Source organism: Passer montanus, unplaced genomic scaffold, assembly GCF_014805655.1.
Source record: "Passer montanus isolate IOZ18808 unplaced genomic scaffold, ASM1480565v1 scaffold72, whole genome shotgun sequence".
In the NCBI taxonomy this organism is placed as follows: Eukaryota; Metazoa; Chordata; class Aves; order Passeriformes; family Passeridae; genus Passer; species Passer montanus.
Window position 1 is genome coordinate 897,046 of NW_024372370.1, and position 18,775 is coordinate 915,820.

At 36.5% G+C, this 18,775-nt stretch overlaps 1 protein-coding gene across 5 annotated transcripts in view; it reads left to right on the forward strand.

The window, feature by feature from the left end:
• Positions 1-18,775, forward strand: part of NALCN (sodium leak channel, non-selective) — a 228,454-nt gene that overhangs the window by 22,725 nt on the left and 186,954 nt on the right. For all 5 annotated transcript variants that reach the window (XM_039730481.1, XM_039730485.1, XM_039730483.1 and 2 more), the window contains 3 exons: positions 7,632-7,715; positions 9,415-9,554; positions 10,377-10,505. In XM_039730481.1, the coding sequence (XP_039586415.1) occupies positions 7,632-7,715; positions 9,415-9,554; positions 10,377-10,505 (353 nt within the window). The remainder of the gene's footprint in view (positions 1-7,631; positions 7,716-9,414; positions 9,555-10,376; positions 10,506-18,775) is intronic.

Sequence of the window (18,775 nt, forward strand, 5' to 3'; positions counted from 1 at the left end):
TTTCTCTCTGGTAGCAAGAGAGGAAAATTCATTCCTAATGTGCCTTTCTGTGTTGAAATTTGCATTTTCAAGGAAGTCTGCTATAACTAAAAAATTCCATTTTATTTTATTTTTCTCCTGTGTTGTCGTCTCTCTTAATTTGAGAGGATCAAAAAAGACATGAAGATAAACAAATCTTAATGCCATCCAAATCCCTGTTGAAAGGAATAAGAGCATTTCTGTGCAGCTGTATTTTCATGAAAATGATGAAATTTGTGGGGGATTTTTAAGGGAGTAAGCTGAATGTAAAATTTGATTTCACAGTATTGTGTTCTCCACCATTAATATAAATATGGATTTCTTACAGCTATACTAGGATTTTTATTTCAATAAACTTTTCCTGGCCTCTGCCGTAAAAAAAATGTATTCTTCAGCATTTTATAACACAAATTACCAAATGATACAATAATCTTTCTGGAAAGTGTCTCCTTCTTATGTATTCCAACCCTCATCATTGTGGAGTTTTTTTCTGTTGAATGAAAGCTTTGAGTGTCAATCATAAATCTGAATTTTGTCATGTTCGATGAGACTGTTTGCCTATCAAAACTCCCTTTTCAGCCTCCAGGCAACATTTGATACTGCAAAGTAAAAGCTTTCACCTTGAAACATTTGGATCCCAATCTGCCCATTGCATCCACCGTAAACACTGGAGCTAGGGGAGGGCAGAATACTGCTGAATGAAACACAGCAGTGTTTATTTCACATCACCTCTGTGAGACTGCAGAGTACTTCCAAGAATGAGCAGATGTCCATGCATAGGGAACTAGATGTAGAACTGGAGTTAACCCCCAAAAAATGGCATTTGGTGGAGTTTGACTTAGATACCCACAACTGGTGAACAGTCTGTGTTGGAAGGAACCTGAAGAGATGGTCTGGAACAACCTCTTGCTCAAAGCAGGGCTCAGAGTTGGTTAGTCAGGGTTCTATGAAATTGAGTCTTAAATATTTCTAGTAAATAACATGCTAGCATTTCTCTGGGCAACATGATCAGGTGTTTGACTGTTCTCATAATCGATATTTTTTTCTGTGCATTTCCTGGAGACTGTGAGTGTTTTTCCATTTAGGGGAATCCTGTTGATCCTCCTGATCAGCCACTTTTAAATTTGGTGAACTCAAGATGTCCAGGGATGCCAAGTGAGCCAGTAAGGCAATACCTGGGGCACTGAATACAGTTGAATAATGAGCAGATGGAGAGGGAAATGAAATTCAGACTTTCAGTGCAGTAACCCGTAAAATCTCTGCAGGGCATATTGGCACCCAGCTGCAATGGTAAGGTGGTGTATCAAGAGAGAAGCCATATAATACAGCAGCAAAACTCCCTGACTCAAGGGTTTAGGAGCCATATTTCTGTTGGGCATTAGCATCTCTTCTCTATGGGCTAGATATGAAGAGTGTGCCTGGAGGCTCTGAATAGTGGTCGATCCACAGTACTTGGCACTGGGTTGAACTGAGATGCTCTACAATGTTGTGGGTGGCACAGGTGGTGTGTTGTGGCATTTCTTTCCACTGTATTGTGGAAACAGTTATTCCCTTCCATACTTTTGTAGTGGATGAAGTGAGTTGTGTAACACTTTGATGCTTGTCCCTGGTTTGGATTTGGGGGAGGGGGGGTGGTTTTCTTTTGGTTTGTTTTGTTGGCGTTGTTTGTTTGTTTAACTTACCAGTTTTGTTTAAAACACTGGTTTTTAACTCTTACTAATTCCCTCACCTCATGTTTTTTACAGAAAACACTGTTATAGGATTATTAGCAAGTAAAATGGTCCTTGTTTGTCTGTCTGAAAGTCCTGAGTTTTGCTTCACAACCAGAATTGTTTCTTCCTTTACAGTATTTTGTTTTTTATTCTATTAGAAACAGCATATGAAATGTGAATACTATAGTTTAATATCCACCCAGTATGATTTGAAACACAAAATACTAAATTTAGTATAGTTAATTACATATATTAACAATAATCTAGTCTGCCTTAAAAACAGGTTTGAAACTGTTCTTTGGTGAATAGTTCTTTAGCCTTGTATTTTTATTGGTGTTTCCTAACACAATCTGAAAATCTCAACAAATTCAATTCAAAATCAATTATTGTAATGATTGCAAAGGATGAAGTAATGGTTCTTTAGTGATTACAGGGTTTTTTGCAATGATCAATTGAAACTATGTTGTTGTGTGTCTGTAGCATGTATGGCATCATTCTCTTACCCAAAGGACCAGGAAAAGCTGTATTTCATTTTATTAATTAAAAATAGATCATTTGGGGATTTGTGCTGTAACATCTAGTGATTTTTTCAATGTTTTTCTAGCATAGAATGCATGATTACTCTCAATATTACATTATCTGTTAGGAAGAAGATAAATTATGTACTATGGAATGTGTTACTTAAAGTATCTGATGGCGGAGCAGTTCAGTATGATGCATGAGTAGTTACAAATTTAACTTGTTTAGTTCAGTGATGATAAAGTGATGATAATATACTCGTAGCCATTCAGAGTTAGGTTTTATACAGAAATTGTAATTCCATTGGCTGTTTCAAATCAGTTGCTGTTATGTGAGTATATTTTAAATTAGTTCCTTCATTATGAATGAAGATATTTTATCATAAAGAAGACATACAGAAATTGAGTTGTGTCATTCCCACACACATACACTGTTTCTTTTTTCCCCCAAATACAGACTTTTAAAGTAAATATATTTTGGGTTACTTTGAAGTGATCCAATCACTGTTGTAGAGCACAAACTTAGAGGTAAACCACTCATTTAAAATATTTCAGTTTTTCTTTAGTTATTAGCATGGTCCTAACTAAGCAATTCACAATTTCTTCTGTTTCCTGCCCTTTGTTCCCATCCTTTGTTTGACACATGAGGACATTCATGAAATAGTTTTATTTTGAAGGATGGAAAAGAAGAATTGAGTACAGTCAGATGCAGTTTTCCTTCTTGATTAGGCCATATTTCTTCATTGTCTTTACTGTGTGAATAAAACATAGAAAGTGTTTGTCATGTTGGGGGCTGGACTGTATTGTCCATATTGTTCTGCTACTCAGAAGACTATGAACTGCAGGTTTTTAAGTAAATAGGAAAAGTTTAAAGCTGAAATAAAAATGTAAAGAATATATGCATGGACTGTGGCAAGGTAGGAGATACATACCCTCTGTGTGTGCATATGTATCTGCATATGCAAGGAGAGAGAGCTTAGGCAAGGTGCTTCCTTGAGCTCTGATTTAATTTTGTGTCCCACTGAAACCTCTGTGCCCAGCAGTGTTTGTATGGAGTCAGACAGTGGGGGAGGGAAGGCTGGTTTCCCTAACTCAGCTGTGCTCTCTCTTCTACCTTGCTTTTTCTGTTATAATGAACACAGTGTTAGGAGGAGAAAAAATATACACTCCCAAATTCTTATTCCCTCTATTCCTTCTATTTCATCCTCTTCTCTTTTTTTTTTCTCCTAAAATCTCCATAAATGTCAGCCTCTGCACATAAATGCTTGTTTGTAGTGCTTTACAAAGTAGCCCACAGGATGATCTGAAGGGTGTACCAGAGTTGATGATGTGCTCTGTTTACCACTACCAGCACAAGCAGGATCCAGTGATTGCGACAGAATGGCACAGTAGCCCATTGTTACTGAGCTTGAGGGTCTCTCCACATTCTTTCAGCTCTTCTGTTTGTCAGAGACTGTGAGGAAAAGTGAGAGTCTAGGGTTCTAATGAGAGATCCAACACTGTAGGACTCCTTTCCAAATGATGGTAAATCTGATTGTTCAGGGCAAATATCATATTACTTTTTATTTAGCTTTCAGACAGAGTCAGCTGGAAAGAGGCAGGAGGGAAGGTTTGAGAGAACAGGTTGCAGTCAGGGATGAAAGGGAAACAAGAATTCCTGAAGGCAAGCAAGGAGGCAGAGGGGGCTGTTGATTTGCAGGGACTTGCTGTTCCTCTCAAGGTGTTCCTGAGGTGTTAAGAGACAAGCGGGGCAGAAATTACCTCAGGGATATCTGTGCTATCATCTAGCTAAGCTGTCTACCTTACCACTGAGATACTGAAATTGCTTGAGAAAATTAGCAGACAAGCAGATTGCTTTATGCAATTTGGGGATTAATTTCATCAAGTATTTTGTTTTCAGCAAGGTTGATAATGAAATAAGCGTTTATTAAAGAATTGCAGTCTGTCTAGTCTTCCCTTCTCATGTGTGTTAAACTGTAATGGCTCTCATAGAGTGATTGCCCCAAGCGTTATTAGTTCTATGTGTGGTTCTCTCTGTATTTTGTACTGACTCACATTTTCAATGTGTTAGGTCTTAATTTTTTTCCCCTTTGAACTCGTATAATGATTGTTCAGGGCACCTAATATTGGCTATAGGCATTTTATCTTTAAAGCATAGTTACGAAAGCAATATATTTTCAGCACAGTTGAGAAAGTGGATCTTCTGGCGCCTTATGGTGATTTGTTTTGGAGGAGTGGCAAATGATTTTGTTGTCTAGATAGGCTGTAAACTGTGTTGCTGGAGAAGTTTTCAGGACTTGTGCACATCAAGATTCCACTGTCTACTGTAGGCAGTAGGAAGTCAGATATTTTAATGACTTTAAGAGGTTTTGATTAGTCTCTGCACAAGGCTTCTTGTCTACAGTTCCTTCATGTTCTGGAATAGCGCATTCAGAAAAAAAATACTAAAGGAAACTTCATCAATAATTCTCAGATTTCAGCAGATACAATGAAAAAAAGGTTGTGGGGTTAACACATTGCAGTACTTCAGCTATTTTAGGTACGATGTCACCAGAGATATTTAAATGCCATTTATTTGTATTCCTTTCCAAGTCTAAGAGCTGTCATTGACCAAGAATGTGGTATTTCAGCCTAAAGATTTTTTTCAAATGTGAATGAAATTCACTGTTCATTGCTATTAATAACAAGTACTAGCCTGTGTTTAGCCAGAATTAGATTTTTCATGGAAGTAGTACACATATTCTGATTTTTGCATTAAGCAGAATGTGCTGTTGGAAGCCTCAAAAATGCTTCCAAAAGCAACTAACATCCACATGTCAATACACAGTATAAAAGCATTAAAGATTCTCCACCACATCCACAGCCAGACAAATGGTAAATGGCATTAATAGGATTTAGCCAAAGCCTCTCTACATCAACGTAGAAAGAGCCAGGAGCTTCCTAAAAGGAGTAGTTCTTTCAAATATAATTCAGGTGCGCTGAGTTTCTGTGGGTGACCCACTGAAAGCCACCCTTACTGGGAGGGTGTAGTAGTGGAAGCAGGCTGGGTGTGACAGCCAGAGCAGTGAGCTGGTGCAGCAACCTGACTGGTGAGAAGACTGGAAAGGGTCATGACATTTTCCTTTGTAAGGAGAAAACAGCAAAGCTGCTTCAATCATACCACAACTATTGTGGAGAGAAAAAGCGATTTCTAAAAAAAGATTTCGCTTTCAGTGAGAACTTGGTGGGTTATTCAGAGGAGGGTGAATAGAGGAACTCCTGCCTAAGTTTATGCTCAGATCTGCACAGCACAACTCAGGGAAGACCTTTTGTTTAGACAAAGGGTGCTTAAGAGAAGAAGAGTAGTTGTCAAGGAGTTCTTCAGCAAGAGAAAGACCAATCAGCATTTTTGTTCAGAGCCACAATTGAAAGACTCAAGTAGCATGTTGATTCAAATCTCATTGGAGATTTGTTCCAGAGTAAGAGATTTAGTGTGGTAGGTGATCTCTGTGGAGAAATAACATGTTTCTGCTTCACAGGTACTGAGCATAACCACTAAATAGCTGAGTTCTCTCAGCCCTTAGTGAAGAGTAACTGATTAGCTCAGAGTTTACATGGGGAACTAAGTCTACATTTTTCAGGAATGACAGGCTAAAAATATGATGAAAAAGTTCCTGTTTTGTTTCTTCCCTGATTTGCAGTCTTCCTCCTCATAGTTCTTGAACTGAGGACTTTAACATCCTTATGCGTTAGGAAATCTTTGTCTGGAAATAGTGCCAAAGTTCTTTGTCCTGTATTTCTGATTTGAAAATCACTTACTGTATTTTCATGATTTCTTAACAGTTCACTTCTACCCTGAGGAATTTTTGCAACTGAAATAAATTTTTAAAGCTTATTTTGTCTCTATTTGCACAATATATCATGCTGTCGCCTACTGCAAGAAATAATAAATCATTTTTAGGATAGTGCATGTCACTGAAAATATTAGATTAAAACAAAACATCTTGTCTGTGCTTTTAGAATCAATGGTAATGCTGATACTTAAAAAAAAAATCGAAAGAACTATAACTGAGATAAAGAAAAATGTTTATAAAGCCAGGACTCACATATGAGGCCAAAGTCCAGCAATGGCTTCAAGATTCTTGAGACATGACAATAATTTTTCCCCAATTATAGCTGTGAAAAATGGATGTCAAACATTGCCCTTTGCACCTGGAAGATCACTTAAAAGAACCCAAAGAGTGTATAAGACAGGGAAGGGTGTATTAAATCTGTTGTGGGAAAACTTAATTTTAAAAGGTGTGATTTTGTGCCCTGAGTTGCTCTGTCATTTTCTCTGCATATGTTTCTACATGAATGGGATATCCACTTTCCTTAGGTGTATTTTTGTCTAGTCTCCCTTTCAACAAGCTTCATCTTTCTACATGCATTTGTTCTCCAACTTCCTCTGTGCTCCATGAAGTACACAAAGCTGTCTAACACTCAGCCATAATCTATCTAATAAATGTAGATATTTTTGAGTTCAGTGTTTGAAGTGAAGTGTGGGGCATTAGCAGCCCAACAAAGAAGTGTTTTTATAGCTTGCTATTGAGGGCCTGTGTTGCATATTGTCAGGAATGGTGTGGAACATGAGGATATTGAAACATGCAAACTGGAGCAGAGGTTGAGAATAGTGCAGAATAAAGGAAACTGAGCTTAGATATAGAATTCTCCATGCTGTCTTTTAGGAATGATCTCTGGATTGGACTGTTACCAAAACCATGTTCTGATGTTACAGTGGTTACTCTCAAGTGTTTTTGAAATAGTGAGGTTTCTCTAGAGCATGGAACATGATTGAAAACTTATGAAGAAATGAATGTAAAATGATACTGATTTAATTAAAACTGTTAAACAGTACTGAAATAATTGGCTAGCACAGTACTAGATTGCCAGCATTTTACACTGATCTTCCTGTGTAAATATTTTATAATGCGAAATACAATGGAAAAGTAAGTCCAGTGTTAATTTTTTGAGTGATTTTTGATTTAGAGCAGTCTTTGTAAGGTTTTTTTTTGACACAAACTTAGAAATATCGTGCAAGAATGTAGTATTTATTCACCCACACAATGTGTATATTGTGATTTTTTTGTTTACAGCAGTCTTTGTGAGGTTTTTTTTTGACACAAACTTAGAAATATCGTGCAAGAATGAAGTTAGTATTTATTCACCCACACAATGTGTATATATGTTTCCAGTATATTCTGATCCAGATACTGGGCTTTTGGAGTCTTTCAAAAGTGGCCTTTTAAAAGTGCACTGGAAGAGCTGTGCACTTTTAAAGAGCTCTTCCAAGAGCTCTTGTTTATGGTGTTTGTAAATTCTGACAATTAACAAAAATTAACCTCTTAGCTTTCCTTTCTTGTAGGGTGATAGCTCCTATGTAAAGGATCGTTGGTGTGTGTTTGATGGATTCATGGTCTTTTGTCTTTGGGTGTCACTGGTTTTACAGGTAATCATTTCACTTCCTTTTACAATTAATAGTTCCTTAATTTTGAAAACACATGGCACAATCAAATAAATGTGAGTTGTATGGAAGTAGACTTGTACATGGATCAAATTGTTTTAAATTTTTGTTTTAAAATTAATTAAATTTAATTGTTTTAAAAAAACATGCTGAATTCAACAGATTTATAATTGCACATTGCAGCATATCTACATTTGTAGTAGAATTTATCTTGATTATTTTTTCTTATTTGATCTGAAGCTTGTTAACATAAGCCCTGTGCAGTCAGGAAGAGAAAGAGCATTTTCAGAGAGACATATCTCCCTTACTCTACATGATAGTTGTGCTCATTTCCTTCCACTGAGTCTAGTAGGGTGCCGTGGTGACTGGCTCAGGCACCTAAAGGGAGAATTATTCCAGTGGTAGATGTTTGCCATTCTGTAGTTGTAATGATATAGTGAATGGAGTGGTTTCATGTAGAATCACTCATACCTAACAAAAAATTTCCAAAACTCATGTTAAAGCACAGTAAAAAAAAAAAAACCAAACAAAAACAAAAAAAAACAAAGCTCATGTTAAAGCACAGTAAAAAAAAACAAAAACAAAAACAAAAACAAAAACAAACAAAAACCCCAAAACATTTGGAAACAGTTTGATAAATTTTTATAAAGAAGGGAACTTGGACATATTGCAAAAAATTGCAGAGTTAAGGTATAGGTGACATTTTTTCCTGCAAATCAATCAGTCCTTAACTGTAGCATGTTTTCTGGATAAGAACAGGTAGAAAACTCTGACATTGAGTTTACAATAGCATAAGGATTATAAAAGTTCTGTAGTGATTGCTGTTAGACACTTATAAAATTTCTGACAAATTTAAGACACGTAATTTTCTGCGCTTTACACAGGGGAGACTTTGGTACACTTTGTACACATGCAGAATGAAGGTTGATTGTTACAGATAAGAACTGTACATTACCCAGTTTATGCATTGTCAGGTTCCCTCTCAATTTTCTTAGTACTTTGAGCAAACATTAAATCAAGCAGTTACTCTCTGAGTGAGAGACCAGGATTAAAACAAGGTATTTGCACCCAATCATTCAGCTAAATACTCTATTGAGTGCATAACCTGTCAGTGTATTGAGGAACTGGTTCCCTATTCTGTGCCTTGGCTGAAATTTATATTGTAAGTAGAATCTAGGAGATGATGTACAATTTTGTCATGCACTTGGAATTAAATGGAGAATTTATAATCATGTTGCAATTCATAGACAGTCTGTGTACATGTACTTTTATATCACAATAAAAACCTTAGTGCTGTGCAATGTTAACAGATATTGATTTTCATATTGGAACTATATTAATACTTCCAGCAATGTTGTGGGAAACGTGTGGAGTAGGACAGAAACAGGGAAACAGGCAGCTGGCACATGCTTGCGCAGTCTTCTTGAGTTGTTTGAGACTCAAACATTATGAACATGGGCAGAGTATATTTAGTGATTTTCATTAGGGTAATTTAGAAGTGAATGAAAGTATTTACTAATACTTTTCTTTTTAAAAAGTGTGGTAGAAATAAACTGTAAAGTAAGCCAAGATTGAAAATTAAAATAAAAAACATGTATAGTATTAATACTTTCAAAAGCTCTGGAAGTGAACACAGGTGAAGGACAGGGTCTTCAAGACAAACTACTGATTCTTTTCTCTGTAGGTGTTTGAAATAGCTGAAATAGTTGACCAAATGTCACCTTGGGGCATGTTACGGATTCCACGACCACTCATTATGATTCGAGCATTCCGAATATATTTTCGTTTTGAGCTGCCAAGAACTAGGATAACAAATATCTTGAAGTAAGTAAGGCTGTTGTCTGAAAAATAGCAAAGCTTATTTAAATTTTGACTTGGAAGACTGACTGTGTAGTCAATCAATGACGCTTCATGCTTAATGGGCATTTTTCTCCTGAGTTTTAGTTCTAGCCAGAAAATTGTTGCACCTTTCTATATTCAAGGAATCATCACATTTTATAGAAAACAATCAGAACTTTCAAATGTTTAAATAAATTTTAATGTATGTTTGCTAATAAATGTAGCCAGCAATTTTCAACAAATGGCAGTAAATTCTGTTCCATTAATATGGCATTTAATAATCAAAGTGAATACCCTTAATGGGATAATATTTATAAATACCATTACATGAGCATATGCCCTGACCATTCCAGTTACTAGTATGCTTATATTGGTGTGTTTACAGAGATGCAAAGAAACACGTGTAAGTGTGCTTGGTGCAGCATGTAATGGCAAAATACATGTCATGGTAATATGAAAGAGTTTTAAGTCTTTATTCGGTATCAAGTTTATTTCATTACCATATCTGATCTGCGTGAGTCATTAAATGCTATTTTACAAAAGCCAGATTTTTTTATTTGGGTGTTTTTGCCACCCTTTGCAGTTTTCAGATGGTTTAATTACCCTGACTTAAGGGCTTATAAAAAAATTACAGCCCCCTTTTCTACTTGTGCACAGAGTGAGAGAACACTTTTAATGAGAAATGTTCTGCAAGATGAAATACTGCTGTCTTTGCATGAGCATATTTTCTATTACATAGATTCTGTTCTTTTCAGAGGAGGCCTCACATTGCCTGTGCTTTCAGTGACCTGTTTATCTTTTTGCCAGGCGTTCTGGAGAGCAAATATGGAGCGTTTCAATTTTCCTTCTGTTCTTTCTTCTCCTGTATGGGATTCTGGGAGTGCAGATGTTTGGAACTTTTACGTACCATTGTGTGACTGATGACACACAGCCAGGGTGAGTTCACCTGTGCAGGCTTGATGTGGGCCTGTTCTTTCATTGCTTATGTTTTATTTTAGTTGGCATTAGTAGATGTAAAATGGATTAATAGATTAAAAGCAGTCCAGCAAAATGCACTAAGGCAAATCGAGGAAACAAAAGTAGTAAGAATTATGAAAAATACAAATTTTAACTGTGACAGAGAGATTACAGTTTGTGGCATTTGGCTACAGTCTGACTTAGGGGGCTGAGTGACTGTGTATGTTGGGTGGGGCAGGAAGGTGACAGAGCAGGAAAGCAGAGAGGACTTTTAACAAGAGCATTGCCACTTGTGGCTGACCTGGGTCACTGATGATTCATCAGCTTTTGCACTCTTTTATCTTTCCCTAGAATGTCTTTTTATAGGGCCAGACCTAAAGATGCCCTAGAACCATAGAATCAAAGTTTGGGCTGGAAGGGACCTTTAAAAGTCATCTAGTCCAACCTCTGTGCAATGAGCAGGGACTTCTTCAACTAGATCAGGTTACTCAGAGCTCCTGCCCAACCTGACGTGGCGTGTTTTCAGGGATGGAGCATCCACCACCTCTCTGGGCAACCTCTTCCAATAACTCAGGCCCTTTCTGGATTAATAATTCTCTGTGACCTGATGCTCAGATCCAAAGACCCTTTTTTCTCCCAGCCTTGGCAAAATACTGATGATAAATATTTTATGTTGGTGATTGAGTGTACATTATGTTCTTGACTCAAAATGCACTTAATCACAAGATTACCTCAAAGTACAATGTAGCCTCTTGAGTCACTGAGATGGCTCACAAAATCACAGATAATATGCTTACCTGTCCTGTTGAGTTGAGGGCTTGACTGTGTCCTTGAGCATCATTACATTGTGAGACTCTATTGCATCTGTTTCTTTGTTTGGTCCCTGTTCCTTTGGATAGGGAGATGTTGGCTCTGGAGTTGTGGCCTTTATTTTAGTCAAAATTGGATCCTTCCTGTTTTGAATTTGCCAGAAATAAAATTAATAGAGTAAACATTGTAAGAAATCAAAACACCACTTAATCTGCTAGTGAGCTGAATAACATTTCTGATGATTGCAAAACTCTGTGTTAACGCTTTTTCTAAAATAGAACCTAAAAACTATCAAATATAAAATTAGAAGTGGCAGATACGAAAAAGGTTGTAAAATCATTTGAGGACATGCTAGACCAAATACCAAAACACGGAATTTTGTTAAATTAAAAGGAAAATTACTTCGGGACATTGTCCTAATTATATAATCAATACTATCATAAAATATGGAGCTGATATTCATATACTTCATGCAGATATGTTCTTTCATTCTAACTGTTCCTCTCTTTTTTAAGAGAAAATTTTTATAGCATGGATATTTTGACAGTTTCCTGTAGACATGGGGAAAAAAATTATTTATAAAAAATTTGGTTGTGGTAATGAGAAGATCTGCAATTGTGTAAGTTATGGAATGTTGTTTAGAAAAACGAATGGAATATACAATGCAGGAATGATTGGGCATCATGTAATTGCCTGTGTCACTGAATATGACTTTTCCTTGAAATCAGCAGAAAAAGATTAAATGTGACATAGTAACGTGTGCCATATGGAAATTTAATCTTGTAACTTTGGCGCTGCCCATAAAATTCTGTTAATTTTTTCTACACATGTTGGGCTGCTCTCTGAATAATATTTTTTTTTAATGGTATACAGAAACCCTTCAATTTTAGGTTTTTGAAAGGCTGGATTACAGAAAAATGTTAAAAAGGGACAAATATCGTGGATAGCCTTAACTCCTTTTTCTTTCAGTATCATCAAGTATATGTTTTTAGCTGTATAAGTATTAGAAATCTAATTTAAGTTACTTTTTAAGTACGTGCAATAGGCACCTTCAGTAAGCAGTTAATCACTTTTGACCTCTCCAGACCAGACTTGTAATTTTAAATGGGCTCCTGTGATTGTGTATGATGACTACAGTTACATTGGACACCACTTTTTTCCCTGGAAGTGTTCCTCCAATTATTCTGATGAATGGTGCTCCTCCAAAGAACAACACATGTTATTGACATGTGGATGTATACCTCAGTTTTGGCATACTACTCATTCTTACTCTGAAAATACTGATTTCCTCTTCTTGTCTGTAATATTTGGCATTATGTATTGTGAAGATTTACACCTATTTGTTCCTGTATTAAATTTTGAGGAATGCAGTGCAGAAGCTCGGGTTGGGGTGTGCCTTCTTCATGTAGATCAGGACTGGCCTTCCCAGAGTTATCTCCAGAATTTTTAATTCCCACCATGGGCTACGAAAATAAATACAGAGAAAGAAATAACAGTTCTGGTACAAAAAGGACAGTATGGAGAGATGTTGGTCCAAAATATAATTAGAAAGAAGGGGATATGTCACTTCTGAATCCAGGAAAGTTTAGTAGCTGGGATGTAATAGAGCACAAAAGTATGAAAATTGCCTTGCCAAATTTTACTTTTGTCTTTGAGGTTCAGTTTCTCAATTTTACAATGACCGGTGTTCAGCATTCCTCTCAGAGGTTGAGTCTGTCTGTCTGTCTCTCTGTTTCAGATGGCTCAGTTCCAGGCCATGGAGAGTGGCCAGAGCTGGCTGTACTCGTCCTTAAATAACTTATGTCTTTAATGAGCCGCAGCTGTAAATTTTCATTATTTTTTCAAACCGGATCCCGGGCTTCCAAGTCAAGATTAGAAAAATTAAAAGCATCCAATTAGTGACCACCTGTGAGAACTTTATTTTTAGGTGATTTGCCTCTTATTATGCAGGCAACCAGGAAGGATAAAATCTTATCTTTGTGGTCAAGACTTGATCTATTTCTGACATTTTAGAAATTATTCTTAAGTCTACTGCCTTATGAATTATTATGAGGGAGTCAAGTTTCTTTTGAAAATGGTGTCTTAAAATCTTCCTATTCTTTTTTATTTGAAAGGACATGGTGCCTTCATCAGACATTTATTGCCTCTTTGACTGCAGCAAGTTCTTTTATCTTTCCATCATTAACAATGCCTACACTGCCTGACCTCCTGTCTCCTCACCTCCTGAGTAATTTTCTGATGTTAGCTATGACAAACAAAAATACTGAAGTGAGCTAACCACAATCTGAGTTTTCATTCTGTCTGAGAAATCAGCAGAATCTCACTTGCTTGCAAAGGCTGAAAAGTTTATTATTGTTGTTTGAGAAGTCCTTTTTTTCTGTATTCTTACAGTTGTCTTCCCTATAAGGAACATTGTTATCTTCTTATACAATTTTATTACTCTATTTCCTTGTGATTATGACTTATATTTTTTCAACTATACTGTAAAAACTTTTTTCTGATCATATCTCCAACCAATATATCTTTTCCTGTCAAGAATTGGTGTATTATGTGTATTTCCATAGAGTGGATCTTCTTTAGTTGCTTAAAAGATGATGTGTCTGAAATGTAAAATCCAATTATCTTGATAAATCTATATATTATAAACAGTTTGACCGGTTTTGGTGGTTTTTTTTGTTTTTGTTGGGTTGTTTGTGGATCTTTAGTTGCTTAAAAGATGATGTGTCTGAAATGTAAAATCCAATTATCTTGATAAATCTATATATTATAAACAGTTTGACCGGTTTTGGTGGTTTTTTTTGTTTTTGTTGGGTTGTTTGTTTTTTGTTTGGTTTTGGATTTTTTTTTGTTATATCTGAGATTAATTTCAGAGATATGCAATATAAGGTGAAAATAGTTGTGTTCCCAGATCTACTATAATTTACTCTTGCTAATCTCCAGTATATAAAAGATACTTTCATACAGTACAGGAGAAAGAATTTTTTTCTAAATCAGTTCTGTAGCTACTTATAGCTTTCTTTATTTTTACTCCCAAGATACATTTGACTAGGCAATAATTCCAAAGCATGATCAGTTTATATGTATTCCACAACAGTAAATTTTCCTTTTGTAAATCTCAGTCTGCACTGGAGATAAGGGAAAGGAATCCTCATCAAAAGAGAAAAAGCTCATATGGCTAACTATCGTAAATTGTAGTACTTACCTATTTATTTTCCCAAAGTCATTCTTTAAGGTGCCTTTTTTTTAACACATTTGATAAGGTATAGGCTGCATATTTCTGTAGACCCATCTGCCCTATCACCATGGCAGTCAATTTTAAATCCTTTGCAAAGTTTCTTGTTTAAAGCAAGGTGGTGCCCAGGAAAAGAGATAAGAAAAATAATTACTGAGTAATGGAAAGATCTAAGAGGCTTCTGGTCATCTTGCCATTTGTCTGTGAACAGGCCACGAAAATGTCAGGAAACAGCTTCAAAGACTCTGAAGCTGAAAGTTCACCACAATATCTAATAAACAAAATAAATACAATTAAAAAAGAACAAAAGGAATTTGAGATTCTGTCTTACATCAGCAGTGGGAAAGTAAGAATGAGTAATTAGGTTTCTGAGAAAGGGAAGAAATCAAAGCTCAAGCTCAAAAATCAATGTAATAGGACTTCTTTAACAGAACACATTAATTTATTGATTTTAGTGAACAACCAGATCTGCTTTAATATTGTCTTCGGGACTTACAACCTCTCTTACTGGTTGAGAGCATGTCTCTAGTATAAACTCCTCAGGGACAAGAGAAATGGAAAAAAATTACTTTTCCAGGCCTGATGTTGTTTAAACCCCAACCAAAACCAATTAAAATACAGTATCAATCAAAAAAGGAAGTAATTCAGTTTAAATGGACTCATGTCAGAAGAATGGATGAGAGTGATGATGTGATGAACAGTATTGGTGCCCAGGAGAAAAAGCCTCCAGGAGCTGGGCTCTTGTCACTTTCAGGGGGCATGTGATTTCTGAGCAGAAATCCTATTTTTTTATTATAATTGTTATACAGATAGTTACCCAAAGTGATTCATTTAACACAGATTTTACACTGCTTGTGTTTTTCCAGCTCAGTTTTAAACAAAAAGGTGACCTCTTAGTGATGGTCTAGGATAGAATTATGAGAACCCAATTATTTCAGCTCCTGGTGGCTCAGTAATGGCATGTACTTGTGTGTATTAAAATTTGGAGCAGTTTAAGTTTACACAATTCTCCGTCTCAGGGTAGACATGAAAGTTGATTGAATTTCTCCTCAGCCTGTCAATTTTTATGAGATTTTCTTAAGAATATGTCATTTGGAGTAAACTTGAGTGGATTTTATACATTATTGGGAAATTGGCTCACTTAAAGAATTTGAATAACATAATCTCCTCTTTGCTGTAAGGAAAGGTATATATTGAGCCACAAGATTTTTACCTTTTATTCACTGTACAGAAATAACACCTGGTGAGTACTGAGCTTTCCACGGAAACCTGCAGGAGACCAGGATTCCAGAAGTCGGAATGTCCTGCACTGTATCACAGAATTGAGGGAAAGACCAGACATCCCCAGAAAAATGGAATCCCAAGAGTGATCTCCACTGAATCTGCCTGTTGTGTGGTTGGGTAGTGTTTGATTTCTTAAACATAAAGGAAGCTAGGAAAGTTCTATTCTTTATATTGCAAGAGGAATTCAGGCTACTAATAGAGAAGGCTGTGGATGTCCTGACAGTCACAGGTTAAATAGCAGTTACCACTGAGCAGTACATCTAATTTAATCTTGAAATGCTGTGCAAAAGAATCACTTCTAGATGTTCAAGCTTTTATAAGGAATGCTAAGAATTTTAAAAGAGATCTGTTTCCATCTTGTTTCAGATCTCTTTCCATGAGTGATCTGTTTAATACACTGTTTTGAAAACCAGGGACTGCTTTCAGTTTTTTATTGTTGTCTGGAAGCAGAATGCAATGCCTAAATTCTATTCCTCTCCCAATCCCTTGGATTAATGCAATTCAGTAAGGCCTTGGAAATGCTGGAATATCCATCCATCCAGAGATATTTGTGAGCACACTGAAGCCTTCATCTCAGCTACTTTATTAGTTCTGGGAATTTGTGGAGAGTGGGTGGGAAGCAGGAAAACAGTAGAAGTCTAAAAAAGGAGGAAGGAGACAGAACAAGAAAAATCAGGGAAATATATCTAGAATACTGTAAGCTTAACTTATTTCCCTGAAAGAATTCTGTGGTGAATAAACAAAATAAACTTTTGTAAGCAGTTGGAAGAAAACAAGGAAGTCAGTAAGAGCTAATACGGATTTCTAAAGGAAAAACCATGTGAAACAAATATAATTGCCTATGGCAGAATATCAGCCATGTGAATTGAATGACATATTTCTTTAGTTTAGAAAGGCTTTATAGCAATCTCACAGGACATTTTTGTAAGCTGACAGGAGAAACATGGTTGAGGTGAAAATAATCATAGAATAGGTCCAAAACTCCTTAAAAAACATGCTCAGTGAGATGCTATTAATATCAGAACAGAAAGAACAGGGATCCACATAAGTCTGCCATGTGCTTTTTGGAGTTTCATTAACATCCTTCATGGTGGCACACTTATTGCATTGAGGATGATGTGAGGTTGGGAAGAACTGCACTTGTTTCAGAAGGCAAGATTAGAATTAAAATGGTCTTGAAATATTGAAGACATGCTCTGAAAAGTTGGATGAAAGGCAGCAGGGACAATGTACTGCACTTGGGAAAAGCCAGCTGTACAAATACAACATAGTGAATCATGTGGAAAAGATAGTTTTACATAAAGTGATTTAGAAGCATAATGGAGGAACATAGATCAACAGTACTGTGCTCTTGTAAAAACATAAGATTGTTGTATCTTACATTATAGGCATCGTCTGGAAAGAGTCTAAAGGAGACAAATATATATATATATAGAGAGGGCAGAGTTGATAAAGAGTGTTCAACAGTTTTTTAACTTTAAAAGAGTAGTGGACATATCACAGGTTTTGTGTGGATAAGCACTTTTGCACAGAGTAAGGGAATCTGGTTGCTCTTTCTGTAATACACTAAAATAAGAAGTACATGTACAAAATTTCAGGATGAGAATTTCATGTTAGACAGGACATTAGGAAAAAAGTTTGCAGTGGTAGGTATAAAGTTGCACCTATTTCTTAGATAGGTTCCCAGTTTCACTCTGAGGATCTTTAAAACAGCCTGTGGGAACTTGGGAAAAGTAGAAATAGACTGGGGCAGAGAACTATATTTAGTGTCATGTTGAGTATTTGTATCCAATCTTATTTTTCTGTGATTTTATGTGGTCCTTCTTGACATAACAAAGGGTCAGGTATTGCTGTTCTGGGCATCTGAAGAGCAATTTGCTACATCTCTTTTAAAGGGAGACGCATTGGAAGTGAGGAGACTTGGATGCAGAGCTATTGTACATTAGGACAGAAGTGAGAGAGTGCCTTCCTGCAGTTTTTATTGGTTTCTCTCCCTTTGTGTACCAACTAAAGTGAGAACCTCTTCATGAATGTTCCAACTTCATTTTTCATCCTATCCCACATGTAATGTCCAAATCTCCCGCCAAAACATGCTTTTTACTATCAGAGGTGCTATTATTAATTTTTTTTTTGTTCCAGTTACATAAAATACGTTTGTACTCAATCTTTGTATATGTCTCCTATCACAGCATTTTTAGCCACTTATGTAGTTGGTCCCTCGCTCCCCTGCTCCCTCTCTCATGTAAGATAGAAGAGTTTTTTAATAAATTTCAAGAAAAGCCCCCAAATCCAACATTACTCCGTAGTGTAGAAGACTTACACTCAGTGAACTACACTGTTTGTACTTGACACAAATGCATACCACATTCGCTCTTTTTCAGTGCCTAAAATACTTGCCACCCTTCTGTTCCTGTTGTAGCAGGCTGTGCTGGGTTCACTGATGTGTGATTTGACCAGTTTTGTTCACAAATCTGTACATCACTGCTACCTTCTTCCTTTCAGCTCCTTGTCTTCATTTCCAGTTTGCCTCAAATAAAGGCTTAGCGTCCTCATGCTTTCTCCTTCTTAGGGGCGCCTGCCAAGGCAGCAGGAACAGGAGTCATTACCTGCTACAGCTTAGCCTTTTGTGCTGTTTGCCTCTTTTCTTGATTGTCATGACCATTGCCCAGCGGCAGTATTAAAACTACAATCCAAACCAACTTCTTGTACACTTCTACCTGGCAGGTTAATGAGAAGGGCTTTTCAGCTGCTATTTGAGGACAAAGCTTTGGTTACAGACTGTCAATGCCTCATTTAATTTTTTCTTTAGAGCTGGAGGTAGCCTGAAGGCTTGATGGCTAGACCGATTTGAGATTTTACATTTGGGTCTCTTGGAAACCCAGCAATATTGTAGATCCCTGAGAAAGTTATATGACCTTACTGT